We start from the raw sequence: 20,288 nt of genomic DNA on the forward strand, positions 1-20,288 counted from the left end.
GAGTTTGGACCTTGGAGACATAGACGCTCAGGGAAGAAAGGAATTTTAGAGCTCATCTGTCCCTCTGCCATCATGGACATGTTTAAAAGAAACAAAGTGACTCGCTCAGAGTCGTAAAGCCAGTTAGTTAATGACAGACCTAGGACTGAACCCCAGCTTAATCTCCTGCCTGTTAAATTGGATTAAAACATAATACTTTTGTAGTGACCCTGATCATTTAACTTTCAGAACCTTGTAAGCAAAAACAACTATTGTTACCCGCTTCTCTGACAGCCTCTATACCCCCTGCCCTGGCCCTGGCCAATCTGTGATGACCCTAGGGAATTGCACAGTGGTTCCAGAGCTCAGCTGAGCACCTCTGGGGCTGGCATGGGGCAGAGCAGGGAAAAATAATCTTCTTTCCAAAGGGAAAGATAACTTCTTTCCTTTAAGTACCAGGTCCTATCACAGACTCTTTGATACCAAAAACTTGTGACTCACAGAGTGGCCTTGGTGGGAGAGGGATCCTGCCCTAGACAGAGTCTACAGGCCTCTCAAGGCAACTTCTTGGTTGGGCTCTGGGAGCTTGGCAATGAGCACTGAATTGTGACAAGGCTGATCCCTGCCTCCCAGCTGCCTGGGAGCAGTGAGTCCTGCCGCCGCCCGGCATAAAATGAACTCTGTTTTTAAAAACCTTGGTGGAAGGAGAAAGCAAATTTGAGAGGAAGCCAAGATGTTAAAGTGGATTAGCTGGCGACAGTCCAAGGCAAACAAGACCCAAGTGAGTATGCCTCCCGCTGGACACCTCCTGGTCGGGAGGAGGGGCATGAGAGGGGAGATGGCCCAGGTTGGGGGGCTGAGGGCACAGAGAGAAAAGTGACAGCTCTCAGAGCAAGGATTTACTGGAGTGTTCTGCACAGACCTCTTGGCATACCACTTGTCTTTTTGTTCTTCTGTGTCAGTTAAAAGGCTCTTTCAGTACAGGACAAAATGTCTGTGAATGCCTTTTTAAAGCTAATGGTAGGGGTGCCTGGGTGGCTCAGTTTAAGCGTCTGCCTTTGCCTCAGGTAGTGATCTCAGGGTCCCGGGACTGAGGCCCACATGGGGCTCCCTGCTCAAGCAGGGGAGCCTGTTTCTTCCTCTCCTTCCGTCCCTCCCCCACCACATGTGTGCTCTCTCTCTCTCTTGCTCTGCTCTCTCTCTCAAATAAATAAATAAAATCTTTTAAAAAATAAATAAAACTAATGGTAAGGGACACAGGCTATGAGAAATATTGCTCTTAGCAAGCTGAGGTTGTGGATGACTAGCAGTGACACCAGATTACGATGTCTGGTGGTGAGCCCTCCCAGCAGGTAAGAAAATTAACTCTTCCAGAAAAGTCAAGCAGAAATGTTGCTGGAAATGCGTATTTGGAGCCACAGCCATGAACCTAGAATGGGTGGAGCTGAGGAAGAGGGCCTTGAAGTGGTGGTTGTACTTTTAGCTGGAGCTACCCAGAGCCGTGAAAGCATGCCGTAGGTTTTCTGGGGCCACAGCGTGGGATTCTTGGGAAAAGTCAGTTGGGTAGGAAATGGGTAACTGTTACCCTGTTTCTTGGTCTTGAGTTTAGATCAGAAATGGTTGCTTGGGGTTCAGCTGCCTGTCAGCTGAGTGTTGCTTCCTCATGGCTGATAGCTGCCGCCCACCTGTGTGCCACGATCAGTGCTGTGTAGTAGACAGAATGGGCACATGTGTGTCTCAGGATCTATGGCACTGGAGTGAGGTAAGGGATCCTTACTGCCAAAAAGCAGGGCCTTGTCAAGAGAAGCCTGTGTGAGTGCCCCCCATAGTGGCCCTCTCTAAGGAGCCAGTGCAGATGGGACTTTGGCTTCAGTCCTGTCCCCGGGGTGGTAAGCAGGAGATGCCTTCTGAGGGCCAGTGACCCATTTCTGCCCTGATCGCTCTTCCTATTGAGAAAAAACTGCCAGAAGAAGATGCAGAACTATGCACAGGAGACCTGTGAGAGGCATCCTTTCCCTCATTTCAGGCAGACCCTCAGCCCTACCTCTCCGTTTGTCCATTCTTCCCCCCAATGTGGCCCTGACCGTACTGTGTATCAGGGTTGGGGGGCAGTGTTCAGCCTCCCTAGATGTAAGGGCTGCAAGTTGAGTCTTCCCAGTTTAGAATGTTCATCTCCTGTCCTTTTTTTAATGCTCTCCTTGGCTCTGTTTGAACTTGGTAATTGCAGGGAGATACACACACTGACTCCAAGCTCGGGAGAGCCATTCCTCTAATCTGCATGGCCCCTAGTGATGCTGGCCGTGGAATGCTTAGTGAGTGCCCCCTGAACACTGCTCTCAGCCTGTACCAGTGGCAAGGGCTTATATCAGTACAACCTGATGATGTACTGGAAAGAAAAAAAGCCTCTAGCTCTCACTGTGTCTGTCTCCTATCTCCTGCTAGCTCCTCTTTGAGATGCGGGAATGGGGTTTAAAAAGTTTCATTTGCTATTTGCTGTCACTGACTTACATACATGTGAAGACTTGATTTAGTGAGCACCAGAGGAGATGAAAAATGCATCATCTTTTCTTTTCCTCAGGGTTTTGATGGATGCCACCTTTTTATCTCACAAATTCATCAGCCACTTAGTAAGCTCACCTATATGGCAGGCAGTGTTCTAGACACACAGGATGTGGCAGTGACCAAAACAAAATTCCTTGCTTTCCTCCTTTGACCTCCTTCCTGTTGATGTGAGCCTGAATATGTTGAACTTTAAGGCATTTGGAATTCAACCGGAACTAACTTTTGTCTTTGTGACTGATACCATTGCAACTTTTATCTAAAAAGAGCTCAGCATTTCTTTTAAAAAGATCATTTGGGAACACCTGAAGGTAGTCCTACAATTTTTAATTCCCTGATTCATAACCATTTCAAATTAGAATCCCAGATTTCTCTCTCTCTCTCTCTCTCTCACACACACATACACACACACACACACACACACACACACACAGTCTTTGGGCTCTGATTGCAGTCATTACACTCCGGATTAGAGAAAGTCTATGTTCATGGCAGGTGGACAGACATTCTAGACAAAGAGAAAAGAGTAGGAAATACTCAGCATAACCCCCAAATGCTTCTAAATTTCTTCTCTCTCATAAAACAGGAATATCAGAAAGAGAGGGATTTTTTCTTTAAAAAAGAAGAAGAAAATAATTCTTATTTTTAAAAAGAGGATGTGAAGGGATGAGGAGTGGAGGAAAATGGTTTGTTTAAGGGAGGTGCTTTGAATTATGGAAACTGAAATCTGTAATGCAGAGTCCGGCTTTCCTCCCCTCCCCCACTGCACCCACAGTCCCCCAAAACAAGAGCAGTCACAATTTTTATACCTTTTCCACATGGGATATTAAGAACCTTCATTGCATTCATGAAAAATATTTTTGAAAAATCCCCAAAGAGAAAGATTTCTAGGATATGTTCTCTAGCATTTAAACTTAAGACAGTGCTTCTAACAGGAGCATGAAGTCCTAACCACTTGGTTGGTTGTGTTATTTAAAGAGGAAACTAGTTGGCACAACCACCAATACATGACCAAGTGAAAAAGATCTGTGAGCCAAGAAGAATGCAATTAGAGGTAAAGTAGAAAACTATTTCAAATATATTTGAAAATTATTTCAAATGACTTCATTCTTTTATTCAGTGGAATTTTATTGAGTGTCTGCCGAGGGCAAGATACCTTGGAGATTCGGAATATATAAGAACAACGTCTGTCCTTGCACACCACACGTCTTATATGTGATGCCAAATATGGTGGCTGTGGACACATTTCATGTAAGGGGACAGTTGTACTTAGCACTTCCTTTATGCCAGCTGCTTTACTAGGCACCCCAGAAATTTCAAAGAGAAGGTGTCACATGAGAGACATACTGACCACACTCTGCTAGGTTTTATAACAGAAACATACCCACATTGTGCAACAGATTCAGCCTGGCAAATTGGATGGCTTCTACACCAAAAGTGAGATTGGAGCTTGGCCTTAAAGTTCATCTTCCTTTCTGTTTCTCTTCCTTTGTATCAGTTTTGATCCCAAAATAGTTATTCTAATCATGGACAGTGTATAAAGGAGAAGTCCTATGGATACATCTGTATCAAGAGAATTATTTTGTTTTGATGGAGAATTTGACTTTTTTTTTTTTAAATGGGCTATTTGCTCTGATGGGAACTGTTCAGAAAAATCATAAGACTCTTTACCAAAATCTTCTTATACTTCCTCATAATAATTTAATTAAGCCTGTATTCCCTTAAGCATATGCATTCAAGATTCTTAACCTGACATTAACTTCCAAAGTAGGAATACATGCATGTGTTTCAAAACATAGGCATTCTTCCTGAGAGATTCTTTAGAAACATGAAGGCTCCTATTTATTTATTCTTCTTAAGAATATTTAAACAGGTAGCAATGTACACTAAGTACTGTTCTACACTTTTTCGATGTAACAAATTTGGGTGATCATACAGAGGTCATGTAGCACTGCTTCATTCCTTTTAATGGCTACATGGCATTCCATTACCATAATTTATTTAACTCGTTCTCTGTTGATGGGTATATGGGATGTTTCCAATCTTTTGCCACTACAAACAAGGCTATAATGAGTAACTTTGTAGAGATATAGTTTGTCACACTTGTGAATCATGAGTGTATTAACAGGGTAACTTCCTAGATGTACAACTATCCCTTTTAAATTTTGATAGACATTGTCATATTACCCTGTGTGGATGTTGTCCCAGCCATACTCCCTGAAGTTGGGTGTAAGAGGGCCGGTTTCCCCACAGTCTTGCAACCTAGTGTAGCATTGATATTTTTATCTTCTCCAATCTGATAACAGGTACTCTAAAAATCATCCTTATTTATTAGTGCTCCGGTATGTTTTATTATTATTATTATTATTTAACTGATAATATTGCCACTCTGTTATTTTCTTTTATTTTTATTGAAGTGTACTTATTTTTATTAATGCACTTAAAAACCTAAACAGCATTTAACCTTCACCTTTACCCAAGTATGACCTGTGGGTCTGTCTGATTAATGTTAGTTATGCTTTTGTCTCTATGCATAGAGTACATTCCTAATTATAAACCTCTGGTATACATTAAGCTTTTTAGATTTTTTTACAAGGTAAAATATGTATGCTGAAAATGCCTACAAACTCCTAGACAATTGAATGGATAATTATAAAGCAAATATGCAGAAAATAACCATGCAAGTCATGGAGGCAGGTCTTGCCGGCTTTCCAGGAGCCCCCATGTGCCCCTCCCTGGTCACAACCCTGTTCTTCTCCCCAGAGGTAATCATTCTCTTAGCATTCGTAATAATACTGGCCTTGCTTTCCTTTATATTTTTACCTTCTTTGTATGTGTCCCCAGGCAATGTAGTTTCAGCATGGCTCTTCTTCAGTTTTATATGACTGGAATTATACTGTATTTTTGTGTGTGTCTGTGTGTGTGTGTGTTCTCTTGTTCAATACTGATTTTTATGGAATTCAGCCACACTGATGTGTATAGATTATTAATTTTCATTGTTGTTTAGTATTCCATTGTATGACTATATCACAGTTTATCCATTCTCTACATGGGATGTTTGGGGCTATTGGAGCAATACTGCTGTAAATAATTTTGTGTATGTATCCTTGTGCTCATGTGCTAGAGTTTCTCTAGAGTATAAAGCAAGGAGTGGAATTTGTGGGTGAACAAAAAAAGGGATTGCCAAGTAAGAGGGTATATCTGTATCCATGTCTTCAACTTTACTAGTTGGTATAAACTTTTTTTCCAAATGCCGGTACCAAATTTCCACTCCTACCAGTTTATGTGAGATTTTCAGTTTCTCTGCATCCTGGCCTATACTTGCTATTGTCAGACTTCAAAATTTTTGCAGGTCTAGTGGGATGCGATAGTTTCTGCTTATGGTTTTAATTTGCATTTCACTAATCACTAATGAGACTGAACACTTTGTCATGTCCCTATTGGGCCTTTGGGTTTTCTTTTATGATGCCCTGCTCAAGGGCCCATGTATCCATTGAGTTGTCTAGGGGTTTCTTGTATGCATTTTTAGGAGTTCTTCATATTCTAGATACTAATATTCTAGATATTAGTCTATTATTGGTTATACATGTTGTAAATATATCTGCTCTCACTCTGTGGCTCCTCTTTTTACTCTCTTTATTCTGTCTTGATAAACATAAAATTTCAATATATTTTAAGTTAGAGCTTCTTTAATGTCACATACGAAACATTTCCTACATTTAGAATTTTAAAATATAATTCACAACTTATTTCTCCTCAGAATAGTATAGCAACATAGAAGCATTATATATAATGCAGGTTTCTGTCTATCCCTAAACTTTCATCCTCTGTTGCAATGAAAGAATAAGAACCACTTGACTTTTTGAAATGTATTTGTCTATTGTCATCCATTATATAATGGGTTATAGAACTAAAGCAATGCAGTTTGTTAGAGGAAAAGGTGATAAATATATTGGATTTGGAAATCAGCTGTCCAACAAATAGATCCAAGACATAGGGAGGAAGTCTTCACATAGCAGAACTAAACATGTATGCTCACAGTAAAGCCTCTCGAATCCTGATTTTATATGGAATTCTTACCTTCACGGCCCTCTAGTTACTTAGCCCATAAGAAAGTTAGAAGGGGAGACAGTTACTTCTGTCTAGACCCAGTAATAACCACAAAGACTGAACTACTGTCATTGAGGAAGGAAGCAGAAAACCTCTGAAAGCAAAAGTTGATGGACGAATTAAAATACCAGCAGTCTGGTTCTATTTAGTGAGGGTACCAAGAGAGCATCATGACTGGGCCTGTCTGAGGACTCCCTTGTACCCTGCACTGCACCATCATTATTACTCATGTTGGTATTTGTAACCATTAACAGAATGGGAAATTACATTCGATGTATTCTGCTTAAGAAGTCAGAGATGAAAAGATACTTATAAAAATGGTCAAACTGGAGAGATGAAGTGTTGGTGTTTACCTTTAGTTATCCAAAAAACTTGATTATCCTGACAGGCCCACTGCCCAAGGGGTTCTCAAGAGCTGAGGTTGTGATGACTGGGCTTTATAGTGGAATGATCTGTAAAGGTGAAACTCAGCTTTTCTCAGTCCTAGTGATCGACTCCAGTAAGACCGATGACTACCCTCCCTTGGCGTTTACTGAGCATCTGTATAATCTACTCCAGGGCAAGCCACTGTCCTCTCACATGTGACCTGTGAACCAAGCCTCCTAGCCGGTCCCTGGATATTCACTCTTACCTCTCTCCACTCTCTTCTTCATTCTGTAGCCAGTGTGATCTTTTTTAAAATGCAAGCTGCCCACATGGCTTTGCAGCTTCCAGCCGTTCACTAGCGTCCCTCATTCTTAGGATAAATATCAAAATCTTCAACACAGCTGATGTGATGGCATGATCTGGGCTTGGCCCACTTCTCTGGCCTCATGGGGGCCATTTTCCTCTGGTGTCCTTCCTTGCAGCCTGCATGGCCTTTTTTGAATGTACCAGGGTTCTTCCCAGCCCAGGGCCTGTGTTTTCTCTGCCTGGAAGCTTCTGTCTCCTCCCATGCCCAAGTCCACCCCTTTCACCCTCTCTTCTTTCTGATTTTAGTCTGTCCTGACCCACTGCCTAAGTCCTTTCCCCAGGTCACATCTCTCACGACACTCTGGACTATTATTTCTCAGTTCCTGACACCATGACCATAAGCATGTGTGTGGCTATATTATTGCCTCCACCACCAGACCGAGGATAGCGAGATGTCTATTTTATATCCCCACTGCATCACCAAATCTAGCCAAGTACTGACTCGGTAAATATTTATGAAGGGAATAACTGAAGAATAAATAAACATACGGTAACATGTTTGGCAGTGTGGGTAAGAGAGAGATCTAGCAGTTGGGACCAATGTAATTAAGAAAATCAAAATCCTAGTTTGGGAGGATTGGAGAAGTTCCAGCATTAGACTCTACAAAGAGGGTAGAATTTATCTGGCTAGTGTTGGGGAGGGGGCAGGGGAAGGTCATTCTACATGGATGAAACAGTAAGAGCCAGTAAGGGAGAAAAAGAACTATAGGATGAGTTTGGGTTGTGCAGAGTAGATGTGCCTGGTTGAAGTTCTGGGTTTGTGAGGTGGGTTGTGAAAAATAAGACTGGAAGGTTCTGTAAAGTTCCAGAAGGTTTGCTTGGGTCAGATTACAGCAGATGCTGCACACTATTCAAAGGACTTTAGAATTTATTGATTAGTACAGAAGAAACACTAAGGGTTTAGGGGGGGTGTTTGTTTTTTGTTTTCATCATGGTTACTTTTATCTTCACCTAGATGTAACACAGTCATCTTACTCTCTCATCCTTTCACTAGACTCAGAAAGAGTCTCATGTTAACCCATCCACAGCCTTCTGAATCTACCCTTTATACCCACTCGAGTACATCACTCCAACATCTCTTTTCCCGCACGTTGTCAATCAGCTCCCGTCTCTCTGCCACCCAACACGTGTTGTTACCTCATGCTCCAGTGAGGGCTGCCCTTGAACTTCACTCCCGATTCTTCTTTCTCTACCTCCTCCCCACCTCCAGCCATAGTTTTTGTTCCTTCAGCTCTGATGTTCTTGACAAAAATGCCAAGATTATAGCTCTAAAGTGACTTTACTCCTCATGGTAGTTTTCTTAGGAGTTTATTCATGTGACTCCCCTGCCCATGTGCCAGGCACTGTGCCAGGCTGGAGACACATCAGGCAAACAAAACAGGCCAGTCCCCACCTATATGAAGGCTAAGTTCTATTGAGGAACCAGAAAAACCAAAAGCAACTTCAAGACCAAATGGCCACACGTAAGGAGCAGGGTTAGTGCTAGACACAGTTTTCGCAGCTGGTTGCCTCTGTGGTTCCAGTTGGATGTCTGGCTTTTCTTCGCTCTCAGTCTCAAAAAGTGATTTCCCTCTTCTCTCAAACCAGTAACCCAGTTGACTTCCCTGCTTGGGGCCGAATTCTCTCATACCCTATTGCCAAGTCCTGAGAACAAGCCCCTCAAAATCTCTGTCATACCACCCTGTCAGGCCTTGGTTACACTTTGCTGAAATTCTTTCAGTATCCTCTAAGTGGACTCCCTGCTTTCTAGGATTTTGCTCCAGCATCTTTTCTTTCCTCATCTTATCTTTTCTCTTGACACCGGATTCATCCTCCCAAAGCTTCTCTTTCAGTGTCTCACTCATCATTTAAAAGCCGTCAGTAGCACATGCACTAAGGTTAATGTCTGGGCCCATCTCCAAAATGTTTATATTGCTTTCCTTCTGACACCTGATCCTTTAGAGACCTTTATCTGTTCTGCATACTATAATGCACCTTCTTTCGATTAGATCAGATGAAACTGCCATTTTTGTGTGTCTAAAAAAATGGGTGAATATTGGCAACTTGTATGTTTCTACCTGATAACACTTATCAAATCAGTGGTTGCCTGCATATCTCTCTCCCATGTTACATTGTGAGTTCTTTGATGATCATATCTTGGTCTTCAGGATGCTCCTATCTCTCCTGTCTACTATAGCAACTAGCATGTAGTACATAATGGACAGTAATGGTAATTGAAGGCCCCCAGTCACGTCATGTTTGCTCCTGCTTATGCCCATCTCCTGTGATGCTTCCTGATGTGTATAATCCCATCTGCCAGCCTGACTCGTACCTCCTTCATACAAATGCTTCCCACTTCTCTCACCACACCTCTCAGCCACCAGCGTTGCCCCCAGCCCTATCCACACTCACACAAGCAAGTCAAATACTGTGCTTTAACATTCAGGGCATAAGTTATGTGTTTTACTTGGTATCTGCCACTTTGTTGAGCGTAACATTGCACTCTGAACAATGAGTTGAGAAATCTGTGTTTCTAGCCCTTGTCCCTCACGCTGGGATCCAGCCCCTGTTCCCAGCTGTCCCAGTACCGCCCTTGGTCCTGCCCCTCTTCTGGCTCCCTTGCTGTCCGCAAAACTTTCCCCTAATATATGTTTTCTGGTAGATTATCTGTATGATTATCTTCACTAAATATAATGATCTTTTAAATAATAATTGCCCTTGTCTACGAACCTATCACAGACATTGATGGATCTCCAAAATTATCTCTCCGTACTGATAGACATGTTTCTGACCTCAGGAAGAGTGTTGTTGAAACAAGCTTTCGTCATTAGAATGATTTTCTGGAGTCCCTTCCCTCAGCACCTCATGAGATGTCATCTTCTTCCCATTCTCTGGTGTTTCCTGTTGGTTAGCTTTTATCTCAGCAACTGAGTCCCAAGATCCATGAAGACAAGGCTCACGTGATAGTTCCTGTTATCCACAGTGCACTGACATACAGTTAGACATTCCAGACATGCCCAGAAAAGACTCGTTCAAATAATGTTTTATGTGTATAACTTCTGTTTTTGTATATTTATGGGTTGTGTGTCTCTGAATGTGTCTCCCATACACTCTCTAAGAAATATCCATCTGTGTGGTTTGGGAGGCAGGGATCTCTTGGACATATCCCCTGGCCGTCAGGCCACCAGGCCCATGATGCTGTAAATCATTATTTAGTCATGGGCTTCAAAGGCCACTGGTTGTGGCTGGCCAGGTGAAGAGCCTATGTACAGTATACAGTTCCTTTCCTTCCCACCTGCTTGGGAGGCTTCCTTTTCCTTCCGAATAGAAAAGGCTAATTTTTCTGTTTTAAACATAAGAAGGCAATGTGTATGTGTATATATGTTTGGCTCTTTGTGCTTATGTATGCATATGTACATATATATGTGTATACATATATGTGTGTATGTATGTATATATGAAGGAAATAAGCCAAAATGTAAATAGGGTTATTTCTGGATGGTGGCTTTTTCCAAATTCTCTATGACAAGAAAATCACTTTTATTAACAAAGAAAACCAAAAAAACCCTAATCAATGTCATTTTTAAAGGACAGGAAGGAACACAATTATTAGATGGTTGCTAAGGTCCACCCTCAGCATGAACCAAGGACAAGGGGACAAGCAGGTACCGTGTAGGAAACAGGGGGATTGACTTCTCGGTGTCTTAAGAGGAGGGAAAGTGACCAGAGTGGATTTGGGCTGATGTGTAGGATGGGCCAAGGTTGTGAGCTGAGGAACTGTGTTTGGTTGTGTAGGTCGGGAGCCTTGGATGGTGAAAGGAAAGAGAAGGAAAATTCAAGGAGTGGCCCATTGGGGGTGACACGGAGATAAGAAATTCATCAGGGTTTTTCCCCAAATGCAGCTATTTAGCAAAAGTATGGAAAAGGTCAAAGTATACTTTCAAGTTCAAGAAGAGATGCCATGGAGAGATATGCAGAGGGAGAGACAGAAAACAGACATGTTTCAAGTTCAATTTTAAGACCCTGGGATTCCAGAGAGGGAGGTTTCCAGAGTGACTCAGCATGGGAATGCTGGGACCCAGGCGAGGAGGAAATGGGTTACCTGCATGGATAGCAAGGTTTCCAATAGGAGTTTCATCATTAGGTCAAGACCCAGCTCTCCCCCACCCCTCACCTTCCTCTCTCCCTTCAGCTCCCACATTCTGAGGGAAGAGGGAATGTTTTCTGGTAAGAATTCTTGGTAAAGAGGCAATTTCTAACCTTTGTGAATTTGAAACAAAACAAAAAAATTACATGAAACAAATATTTTCGAGGATGTTCTCCCATACTGCCTAGTTCTGTGGTTCTCTCAGAGGACTCCCTGAGCAGAGGGAGAAACGGAAAGAGGAAGAACAGGGAGATGGACTCTCCCCTTCTGTAGCTGATTTTTTTTTTTTTCCACTGGGGTGGTCCTCCAGAGGTGGGGAGTGCCTGGCCTGTCACTTGGGAGGGAGCACACTTCGTACCACGTGTCAGGCCTTTCCACTCATTACTAAGCTGCTAGGCCGTCCAGTCCTCCTCTGTAAGCTCCTGGCAGAATTCTGGATGAGGAAGCCTGGGGTCAGCAGGAGCAACAAACAGACATTCAGAAGCCAAAAGGAGAGCCTTCAGGCAGAGTAGCAAGTAAGAAAGAACACATAAGGAGGTCACCACATCAGTTCTTAAAAAAGAACTAAACTAAAGATACACTTCACAGTATTTATGTCCTTCATGTGTGCACGATTCAACATTTTTACTCCTCTCTATCTCCATTTTTAATTCTGATGGCTACATCAAGGGAAATTTCCAGTCCAGGCTCTAGTCTGACATTTGGGGTGGAGAAAAGCTCTTTTAAACCAGTTAATATAGTATTTGCAGAGTTTCCTATGTATCCTGGAAACAGAGCACAGAAAGTCCCCATCAAGGATAATACCCCATACTTTCTGCCACCCCAGCTAACAGGAAAGACACAGCCCTTCTCATAGAAATCCCTAGAATATGTATTGGGCAGGCCAAGGAAAGCACAAAGGCTGCCTGCCAGGAAGCCGTTCAGAGCGTAAGCAACTGCCAGGAATAACCGTGGCTCTCTCGCTGAGCCCCTCACAGGAGACTGGCATTCGATGCCTCCCCTTTCATTCGGTCTTCACAACAGTTCTTCAAGGTAAGTACCATTGTCCTCATTTTGCAGATGAGGAAAATGTCACTCAGAGAGGTTCATTAACTTGCCCACGGTCACACAACCAGAAAGCAGCAGACCCAAGATTTGAACCCAAGTCTTTCTGATGTCCACTATGCACACTGCCTTCCACTGGATGAGCTAACTGAAGAAAATGATCGGATAATTCAGGCCAAAACACACAAAGTAATATTATAGCCCAAATGCTCTAAGTCCTATCATTACTGTCCCTGTCCTCCATCATCTGAACGAAACACACCTGAATTAAAATACCAAGAGCATTCCATGGTCCATGGATCCCGAATCAGGAGCATAGAGGAAGCTCTTTATTATGTCTTGACCAAGGGAGTAGTAATTTGGACACACTCCTGCCTCACTGGTGTCCTACTCCATCAGAAACACCCAGAACATATAGTCAACTGAAGAAGCATTTAAAAATATAATGGAGACTAGTTGCCTCAAATTTTTTATGGATCAAAAAAGGGTATAATTCTATAACATATAAATATGTTCCCCATCTGTGGCTATTTTTCTACTACTAGATGCCCAGTGCTGTTTCTTGTACACCCAGGATCTGCAGAACATCTCTCTATAGCTCAGAAATCTTCTATTATGTCTAGTATTAGAGTGGAGCCTGCATTCTATTATACAAAGTATTCATACAAAGGGATCTGTACCTGAATAGTGGGAGGTGGGTGAAATCTCCACACAGGGTGAAATCCCTCCCCACCTAAAATAAAAGAATATGAGGGTGGTCTTGTTAATAAAAGTCACCATTCTATGAAGTGGATCTCACTGATTCTTGCCCTTCTTGGAAAATGCCAAAGACAAGTACTTTTGGACAGTGTGTGCTGGCAGATGTGAAAATGCAGTTGAAACACTGCAAAACTGGGGTTTTCCAGCGATGGAGTGATCAGGACAGAGAGAGGGCCTCTGTGCTAAAGGATTCCAAACCAGGCAACCCGCAGAACTACAAGGGAAGTATTTCTAAAAGCTAACTTCCGGCCTACCCTGGCCTACTGAATCAAAATACCCAAGGTATATGGTGATTGGATATGGAATATATACAAATTCCAAGCTGGGAGTTATTTTCTAAGTAATAGAAACCTTTTGCATCTCAAAAAAAAAAAAAAAATGTAATGGCCTTTTTACACACACACACACACACACACACACACACACACAAACTTTTCCCACTAATCCTTTCTTTAGGCCAGATTTTTAGAAAATCATCTCAATGAGATTATGAATGGCTGTCATTTTTAAAGCTAAGAGCTATGCATTGGTGTTCACTACCCTTTCATGTTACCAACTGGGCTATATAAAATAATGGCTTCCTATATTTAATGTGTCTATATTTTCTCAGGGTTTTAGAGAACAAGCGTTCAGTCTGCCCACATGTCTTTACTTCTTAGACGTCTCACATATCAAACCATCAGACATTTGCGGGTGCACAGAGACAATCACAACCTAGGCTTAAAAGAGGATAAACATTTTTCTGCAAAACCTAAGGAATATGTAGAATGAAGTGACCCAAACCACTTCTAATTAGGTCCTTGAGGATAAGATGGGTCCTCAAAATATGTGAGATGCTTTGCCAGACTTTTGAAATCCACAAACATAGAAATGTATAAATATCGCTTAGGAGAGGGATTCCCCTTTCCAAGAGGCAACATAGCACAGTGGTTAAGGATAGCCTTGGAATCAAACCAACCACAGGACAGATCTCACTCCCTTCACTGCCAGTCATTTGATCCTGGGCAGGGCCTCTCAGGGCTTCAGTCTGCAAAATGGAGGTAATGGTATTACCCACCCCATAATGTTGTGGTGCAAATTACAAGAAATGATGCCTGCCAGACAGCCAGCCTTGTGCTTGGCGCATGCTAAACGCTCAACAAATATTAGCTGTGAATAATGGTAACAATAAAAATGATGGTGAGCATTAGCTATGTTAATATATGACAATACAAATATTTTCTAAAACTGTTTCCCTCTTCAGAATTTTAAGAACTGTGTAAGGAACAAAATGTCCAATTCAGCATTTATAAAACTGTTAAGTTCTGCCACTGCAATAAATTCTGCAGATCTTATACCACATCTGTAAACTAAACTGGTAATGGCAGTGGATTATGGTGTGAGCCAACCAGGTGTCCACTGTCTTCCTGACTAATGTGATGTGATACAAAATTCCGAAGATGCTCTTGCCCTGGCCACGGTGAGTTCAGTGGTCACCAGTACCTTCCGTGAGTGACCTCACAAATGCGTGTGTATAGCTCCTGGCTTTCTTCAGAATCTCCTCTCCCTTCTGGATTCTGACTATGCCCATCTTCCTCACAGCTCAGGGTAACTACCATTTTAGCTTGATGCTGAAGTATTTTCTCTCCTTTAATGAACAGCTTTTGCCTAGCTGGAGTTCTTACTAAGGAAGGTTGAGATTGTTTTCTCATTTCTATATGGCAAGTATGACAGAGCCTTTAGCACCGTGAGCTGAGCCACAGTCAAATATGAGATCACTCTCTTTCATTTATCCTGAACTTTTCTCTTGGTTGAGCCATTGCTCTTTAGAAATACTTCACTCCTCTAATAGCACTAGAAGTTGACTTTCTTTGAGGGGGCCGTTGTTAAGGACACATTCCATCATTCTGGTGGCCAAGTAGAGTGTGTGTGGCCACACTAGAATATGGAAGCTGGGTCTCTGGCAGGCTCCCTCCCTCACTCAGTAATCCACTCCCTCAGCCAGCCCTGCAGCCTCACAAACCAACCACATGTCTTGGAAACACTGCAGATTATCACATGTCATGGACCCTGGAAATACTTGAAATCAGGAATTTTAAGTCACTTACTGCCAAAGATCTGCTACATAAATGGGTTAACTTTTCTCAGTTTCTTTCCCCCAAATGAATGTCATAGTAAGACTTGCTGGCAGGCACAGGGATCCTAAAAGAATTGAAACAAACAATAAGGGTATGAGATAAACACTAAGGGTCACTCATAGGACCTCATATTTAATGCAGCCCTCTTTGTAGTCTTCCCGGCTCTCCTCCTGCTTTTATGTGTGGGGGAAACCACTGCGGGACCACTGAACCAGGAGCTATTGCAAGGAAAAGTATATGGATTGGAGCCCTGACAAAATTAGTGAAAGTGGCCAGTCAGCGATCCTCATCTGGATCCTGGACTTGGTTGGCTTCTTCTGAACCTTCAGACCAAGGAATGTTCTACACAGCACTCTGCTCACTCCATTTCCTCTTCTCAAAAAATGATTGTGTATTTGCCAGGTTACACTCTGTGCCTTGGGTTGCTAGGAATACAGTAGGTTGCACTGATGATTTAACTCTGTTTTCTATAAAGGGCTACGGGATCTCATGCAGATTTTTGCAAAGTCATATGCAAATTACAGAGCCCCGGCCCTTTTCTTAACAGGATGGCAACCTTGCTCCTCGGTGGCATCTGGGACCTGGAGATCCTTTCTCCACTTACGTTTAGCGCGCAGCCTGGGACTTGTCCCTGCAGCTCACCGGGTTAGCCGTGCCGCCGTTGGGACCTCCCACCTGGACTCCCATCACCCACCTCTCTTGAGACTGCTCTGGCAGGGCTGGTGTGGGGTACAGCCTTTGCTCAGAGGGCAACATGTTCCAAGCAAAATCTGCCCATCTGGGCCATGGGCTTGCCCCTCAGGCTCCCTGCTTCTCTACTGGGTGCGATTCAAGGTTGCTGAGTTTCCCTCCAAAGTTGAAAATGGTGGGACAGTAGGGACCTGTGAGAGGCTCCATGACCCAAGCTACTTCCCCGGGCTCCCAATCCAAACACCAGGCTGCTCAGGCCCTCACTGTCCTGGGGGTCTGCAGTGTGAGTGGGCACATTCAGCAGAGGGACATACTTACCTCTGGAGTTTTTCTCCAGATTGAACATCTCTGTTGTCAGTGGCCCCCAGTCTAGAAAACCCATTGTTCTAATCTAACCTACCTCCCCCACATCCTGAGAAAGAGGGAGGAGGAACAAGGGATAGTTTATGGCAGGGAAGAAGAGGCTTGACTCTAGCTATTCCCAAACATTGGCCCAACCACATCCCCAACACATGTTCTATCTGCGTCAGCCTGCCCAGGTTTTGTCAGGATTTTCCGGCTCCTCTAACCTCACTCACCCCTGAAGTCTCTGGTTCAAAGACCACCCTCCTAGCCTTTGTGTGCTTCCAGATTACCCTGTCAAGGGTGGGTGGAAAGTGGGCGAAGAAATAAAGGAAACAAACTGGCTCCATGTTGGTTAACTGTTGAGACTAGAAGGTCGGGGACATGGCCATTCATTCTACCATTCTCTCCACTTTTGTATATGTTCGCAATTTTTCATAATAAAAAGTTAAAAGTTCAAAAAGTCCTCCAGCTTCCAAGACACTCAAGAGAGCCCCAACCCCTAACAGAGTTTCCTGGAAACCAAGTCAGGAGTCAAAGATGGTTCCATTACATATATGTATATATATGTATATATATATACACTCATTTTCTAATTTTTTAAGGCCCACTGCTTTATTTTCAGTAGACTAAACCTTATTTCTAAAAGGTCCCGACGTTGGGCTCACTTCCCCCATCTGGGTTATGGGGGAGGGCTGGGTAAAGGGGTCCTTGAGATCCTGAAAGTTTACACTTCCATGTACCTCACAGTCTTGTGAGGATGGGACTTGTTCAGTGTTCTGAACTTTGTGGAGGAAACGCGCGCTCGATTCACAGTGTCATTCCCTGGAATTGCACCTGGCTCAGGAAAGGACTGTCTTTGTACTTGAATTTAAATCCAATGGAGAACCTTAACATGGGCATTTGCATGACTGAGAATTGCTGCTGTCTTTTTTCCGTATGTCACTTTCTTGAATGTGTTCTAATAAAATTATTCTAAAGCAGGCTGTGATATACAGTGATTTATAAATACTTTCTGCTGAGTGCTGAGGCCCTTAATTTCCTACCAAGAATCCACCCCATCCCACTTTCTGGAAAGACCTGGCTAGCTGGGGACAGACGCAGGAGCGTACGTATGGCATGCCGTGCTGGTGGCACTTCTGCAATTGTGGTCATTAATAAGAATCATGTCAACCACAGCAATTTTGTTTTCTGGTTGCCTAGCAGCAAAATTTGTTTTCCAGAATAAAGATGGCCATATGTAGTGGATGAGTGCGGGGGTGAGGGAGGGAGTGGAGGTGGCAGGGCAGGAGCAAGAGTATAATTCACTCCACCAGGGAAGGAACAAGGTGGAAGGAGAGACAAAGGCAGCCGAAAAGAGAGACAAGCAAGGTTCATTTGTGTTCTGTTTAGTGATAACTCTCAGCACATTCAAAAGATAATGCGTAGCGGTACGTGGGTGGCTCAGACGGTTAAGTGTCTGCCTTCAGTTCAGGTCATGGTCTCAGGGTCCTGGAATCAAGCCTCACATCGGGCTCCCTGCTCAGCGGGAAGCCTGTTTCTCCCTCTCCCTCTGTCTTTGCCCCTCCCCCTGCTTGTGCTCTCTCTGTCTCTCAAAGAAATAAAATCTTAAAAAAAAAAAAAAAAAAAAGATAATGAGTAGTTAAATTTTGTTTACAAAATTGCACCTCTTGCTCTCACGCCATAGCAAGTTAGAATCTCAAAATCTCATTAAGCAAACTGTAAGCAAAAGAAGAAAATATAGATCTCTAAAGGCAGATATTTTGAAAAACACTGTTTATCTCAATCTTGATCCCCTTCAGCCAGACTGGCTAGGGTGCTGCCATGAGCTGGTAACTGACTGAGGCTGGTTCTCTGGGGAAGGCAGCATTGTTAGAAACCTCATAAGGAGCCAGAAGGGCAGAACCAGACAAGAAGAATTCTGTTTACTGAGCACCTTTGTCATGCAGGTGCTGGGAAGGCACTTGATATACATCATCTCCTCTAATCTTCACAGTCATCCTGAGAGGCAGGCAGTTCTGTTTTCATTTTTTAGATGAAGAGTTAAAACTAAAAGAAGTAAATAACTTGTACAAAGTCATAAAGCTGGAAGATAGCGGGTCTGTGAATTTAGGTCTCTGATCTTCATCCAGATGCATGCTTTTTCAAACCACAGGGCTGATGCCGCAGTGTCCAGCTTGGGCTCTACCCTGTGCACTGCCATGGTCTTCACCTTAATGAATTGTACACCTGCTGTCTGCCCTGGGAATGGGGGGTGGTCACAGCCAGTGTCCTGCTCTTCCTTGTGTGATTGGAGGTCTCTTCCAGTCCAGGTCTTTGTAGCCCACATTCATGTCCCTGTGACATATTTGTGCAAAGCACAAGCTGATGAGGCTGAGATCACCTTTGGCTTTCATAGGGTTTGGCTCACTTAGCAAACACCTAGTACCTACAAGTGCTGGGCATATGAACTAGGTGGGCAAATATAGACTCAACCCTGTTCTCATGGAGCTTGCCAATAGGGGAGACCTACTGTAATCAAGTAACACAGGAATGGATTTATAATAACAACTGCTGCAAAGGGCCTTGAAAATCACTAAGATCAGCAAATGAAATGAGACCCAGAAATGCTAAGCACTTTGCCCAGGACCACATAGCGAGTTAGAGGCAGAGGACTAGAACTCCTGGTTTTCATTCTTAGACTGCCGTTTTCCCTGCCATATCACACTCTAGTCTGTCGCATGCCCATAAACTACCCCCAGTCCCAAACACGCAGATAAACATGCTGATCAATCAGTACACTCTCCCCATCCCTAGAAATAACCAGATAACACATTTTGTAATGATAAACAGTATCATGAACCAAATCCCCAAGGATGGCATGTACCCAAGGCTTGTTTGTAGACTTATTGCAGATCCCAAAGCAGGGACAAAGAGGCAAGATTCCCATGCTCTAGCAACATTGCCCAGTAAGGATGCTTGCTGGTGTTTCAGTGTTTTGGTCTGACCCTGATAGTTTCTAAGCTCCTGAGAAACCTCCTTCTTGGGTTCAGCAGCTCAACAAATATTTCCTGAGTCCCTGCTAATGCTGCTAGGCGCAGTTCTCAGAGATGGGGACACAACACTGAACAAAATGGACTGCCCTTGGAGAGCATATATTCTAGCCCAGGGAGACAGACAACAAACAAAATAGAGAAGCAAGTAATACAGCATACTAGAAGGTGGTAAGTTCTATAAAGGAAAATAAGTCAGGAAAGCAAAGTAAGGGAGTCTCCAAGGAAAGGATGCATTGTTAGGGTGGTTGGGAAAAAGACGGACCTATCTGAGAAAATGGTTTTCCAGGTCAACATTTTACACGTGCATGTGCACACACACACACACCCCACTCACACACACTCACACACACACAGCTATGCAGTGTGATGTGAAGAGTCCTATAAGCCTTTCCCTGCCTCCCTCAGAAAAGTGCAAGTTCGTCATTGGCCTGTCCCAGAGCCCAATTCCTGGCTTGCTTTTTCCTCCTTTGGTGTGTATCAGACTCATCCAGAGGACTTGTTCAGACAGATGGCTGGGCCCCTCTCCAAGAGTTTGTGAATCAGTACATGCGGTTAGATCCAAGAATTTGCATTTCTAACAAGTTCCCAAAAAATGCTGATGCTACTCACCCAGGGACCATACTTTGAGAGCCACTGGGTTAATCTATTATAGTTGGAAGGTCCCAGTTAAGATGAAACTATTACCCAAGAAAGGCTGTGTCTATTCACTGGGGTGCATGGAGGTTATCAGAGCAACTATCCTTGACAAGCAGGATCTTCAAGAAAGGGGACTACCGTAATTGGGGAAAGTTTTGG

At 43.3% G+C, this 20,288-nt stretch overlaps 1 protein-coding gene across 25 annotated transcripts in view; it reads left to right on the forward strand.

The window, feature by feature from the left end:
• The window catches only part of KALRN (kalirin RhoGEF kinase), a 661,891-nt gene that overhangs the window by 456,084 nt on the left and 185,519 nt on the right, over nt 1–20,288 (forward strand). For 4 of the 25 annotated variants that reach the window (XM_059162911.1, XM_059162916.1, XM_059162917.1 and 1 more), the window contains exon 34: nt 15,974–19,949. The exons of 19 other annotated variants lie outside the window; for them this stretch is intronic. In XM_059162911.1, coding sequence (XP_059018894.1) covers nt 15,974–16,036 — 63 coding nt within the window. In that variant the 3' untranslated portion in view covers nt 16,037–19,949. Of the gene's footprint in view, nt 1–15,973; nt 19,950–20,288 lie in introns of those variants that run through there. 2 more of the 25 variants (XM_059162913.1, XM_059162914.1) reach the window with 1 other exon arrangement.

This window comes from Mustela lutreola, chromosome 2, assembly GCF_030435805.1.
Source record: "Mustela lutreola isolate mMusLut2 chromosome 2, mMusLut2.pri, whole genome shotgun sequence".
Taxonomy (NCBI): domain Eukaryota; kingdom Metazoa; phylum Chordata; class Mammalia; order Carnivora; family Mustelidae; genus Mustela; species Mustela lutreola.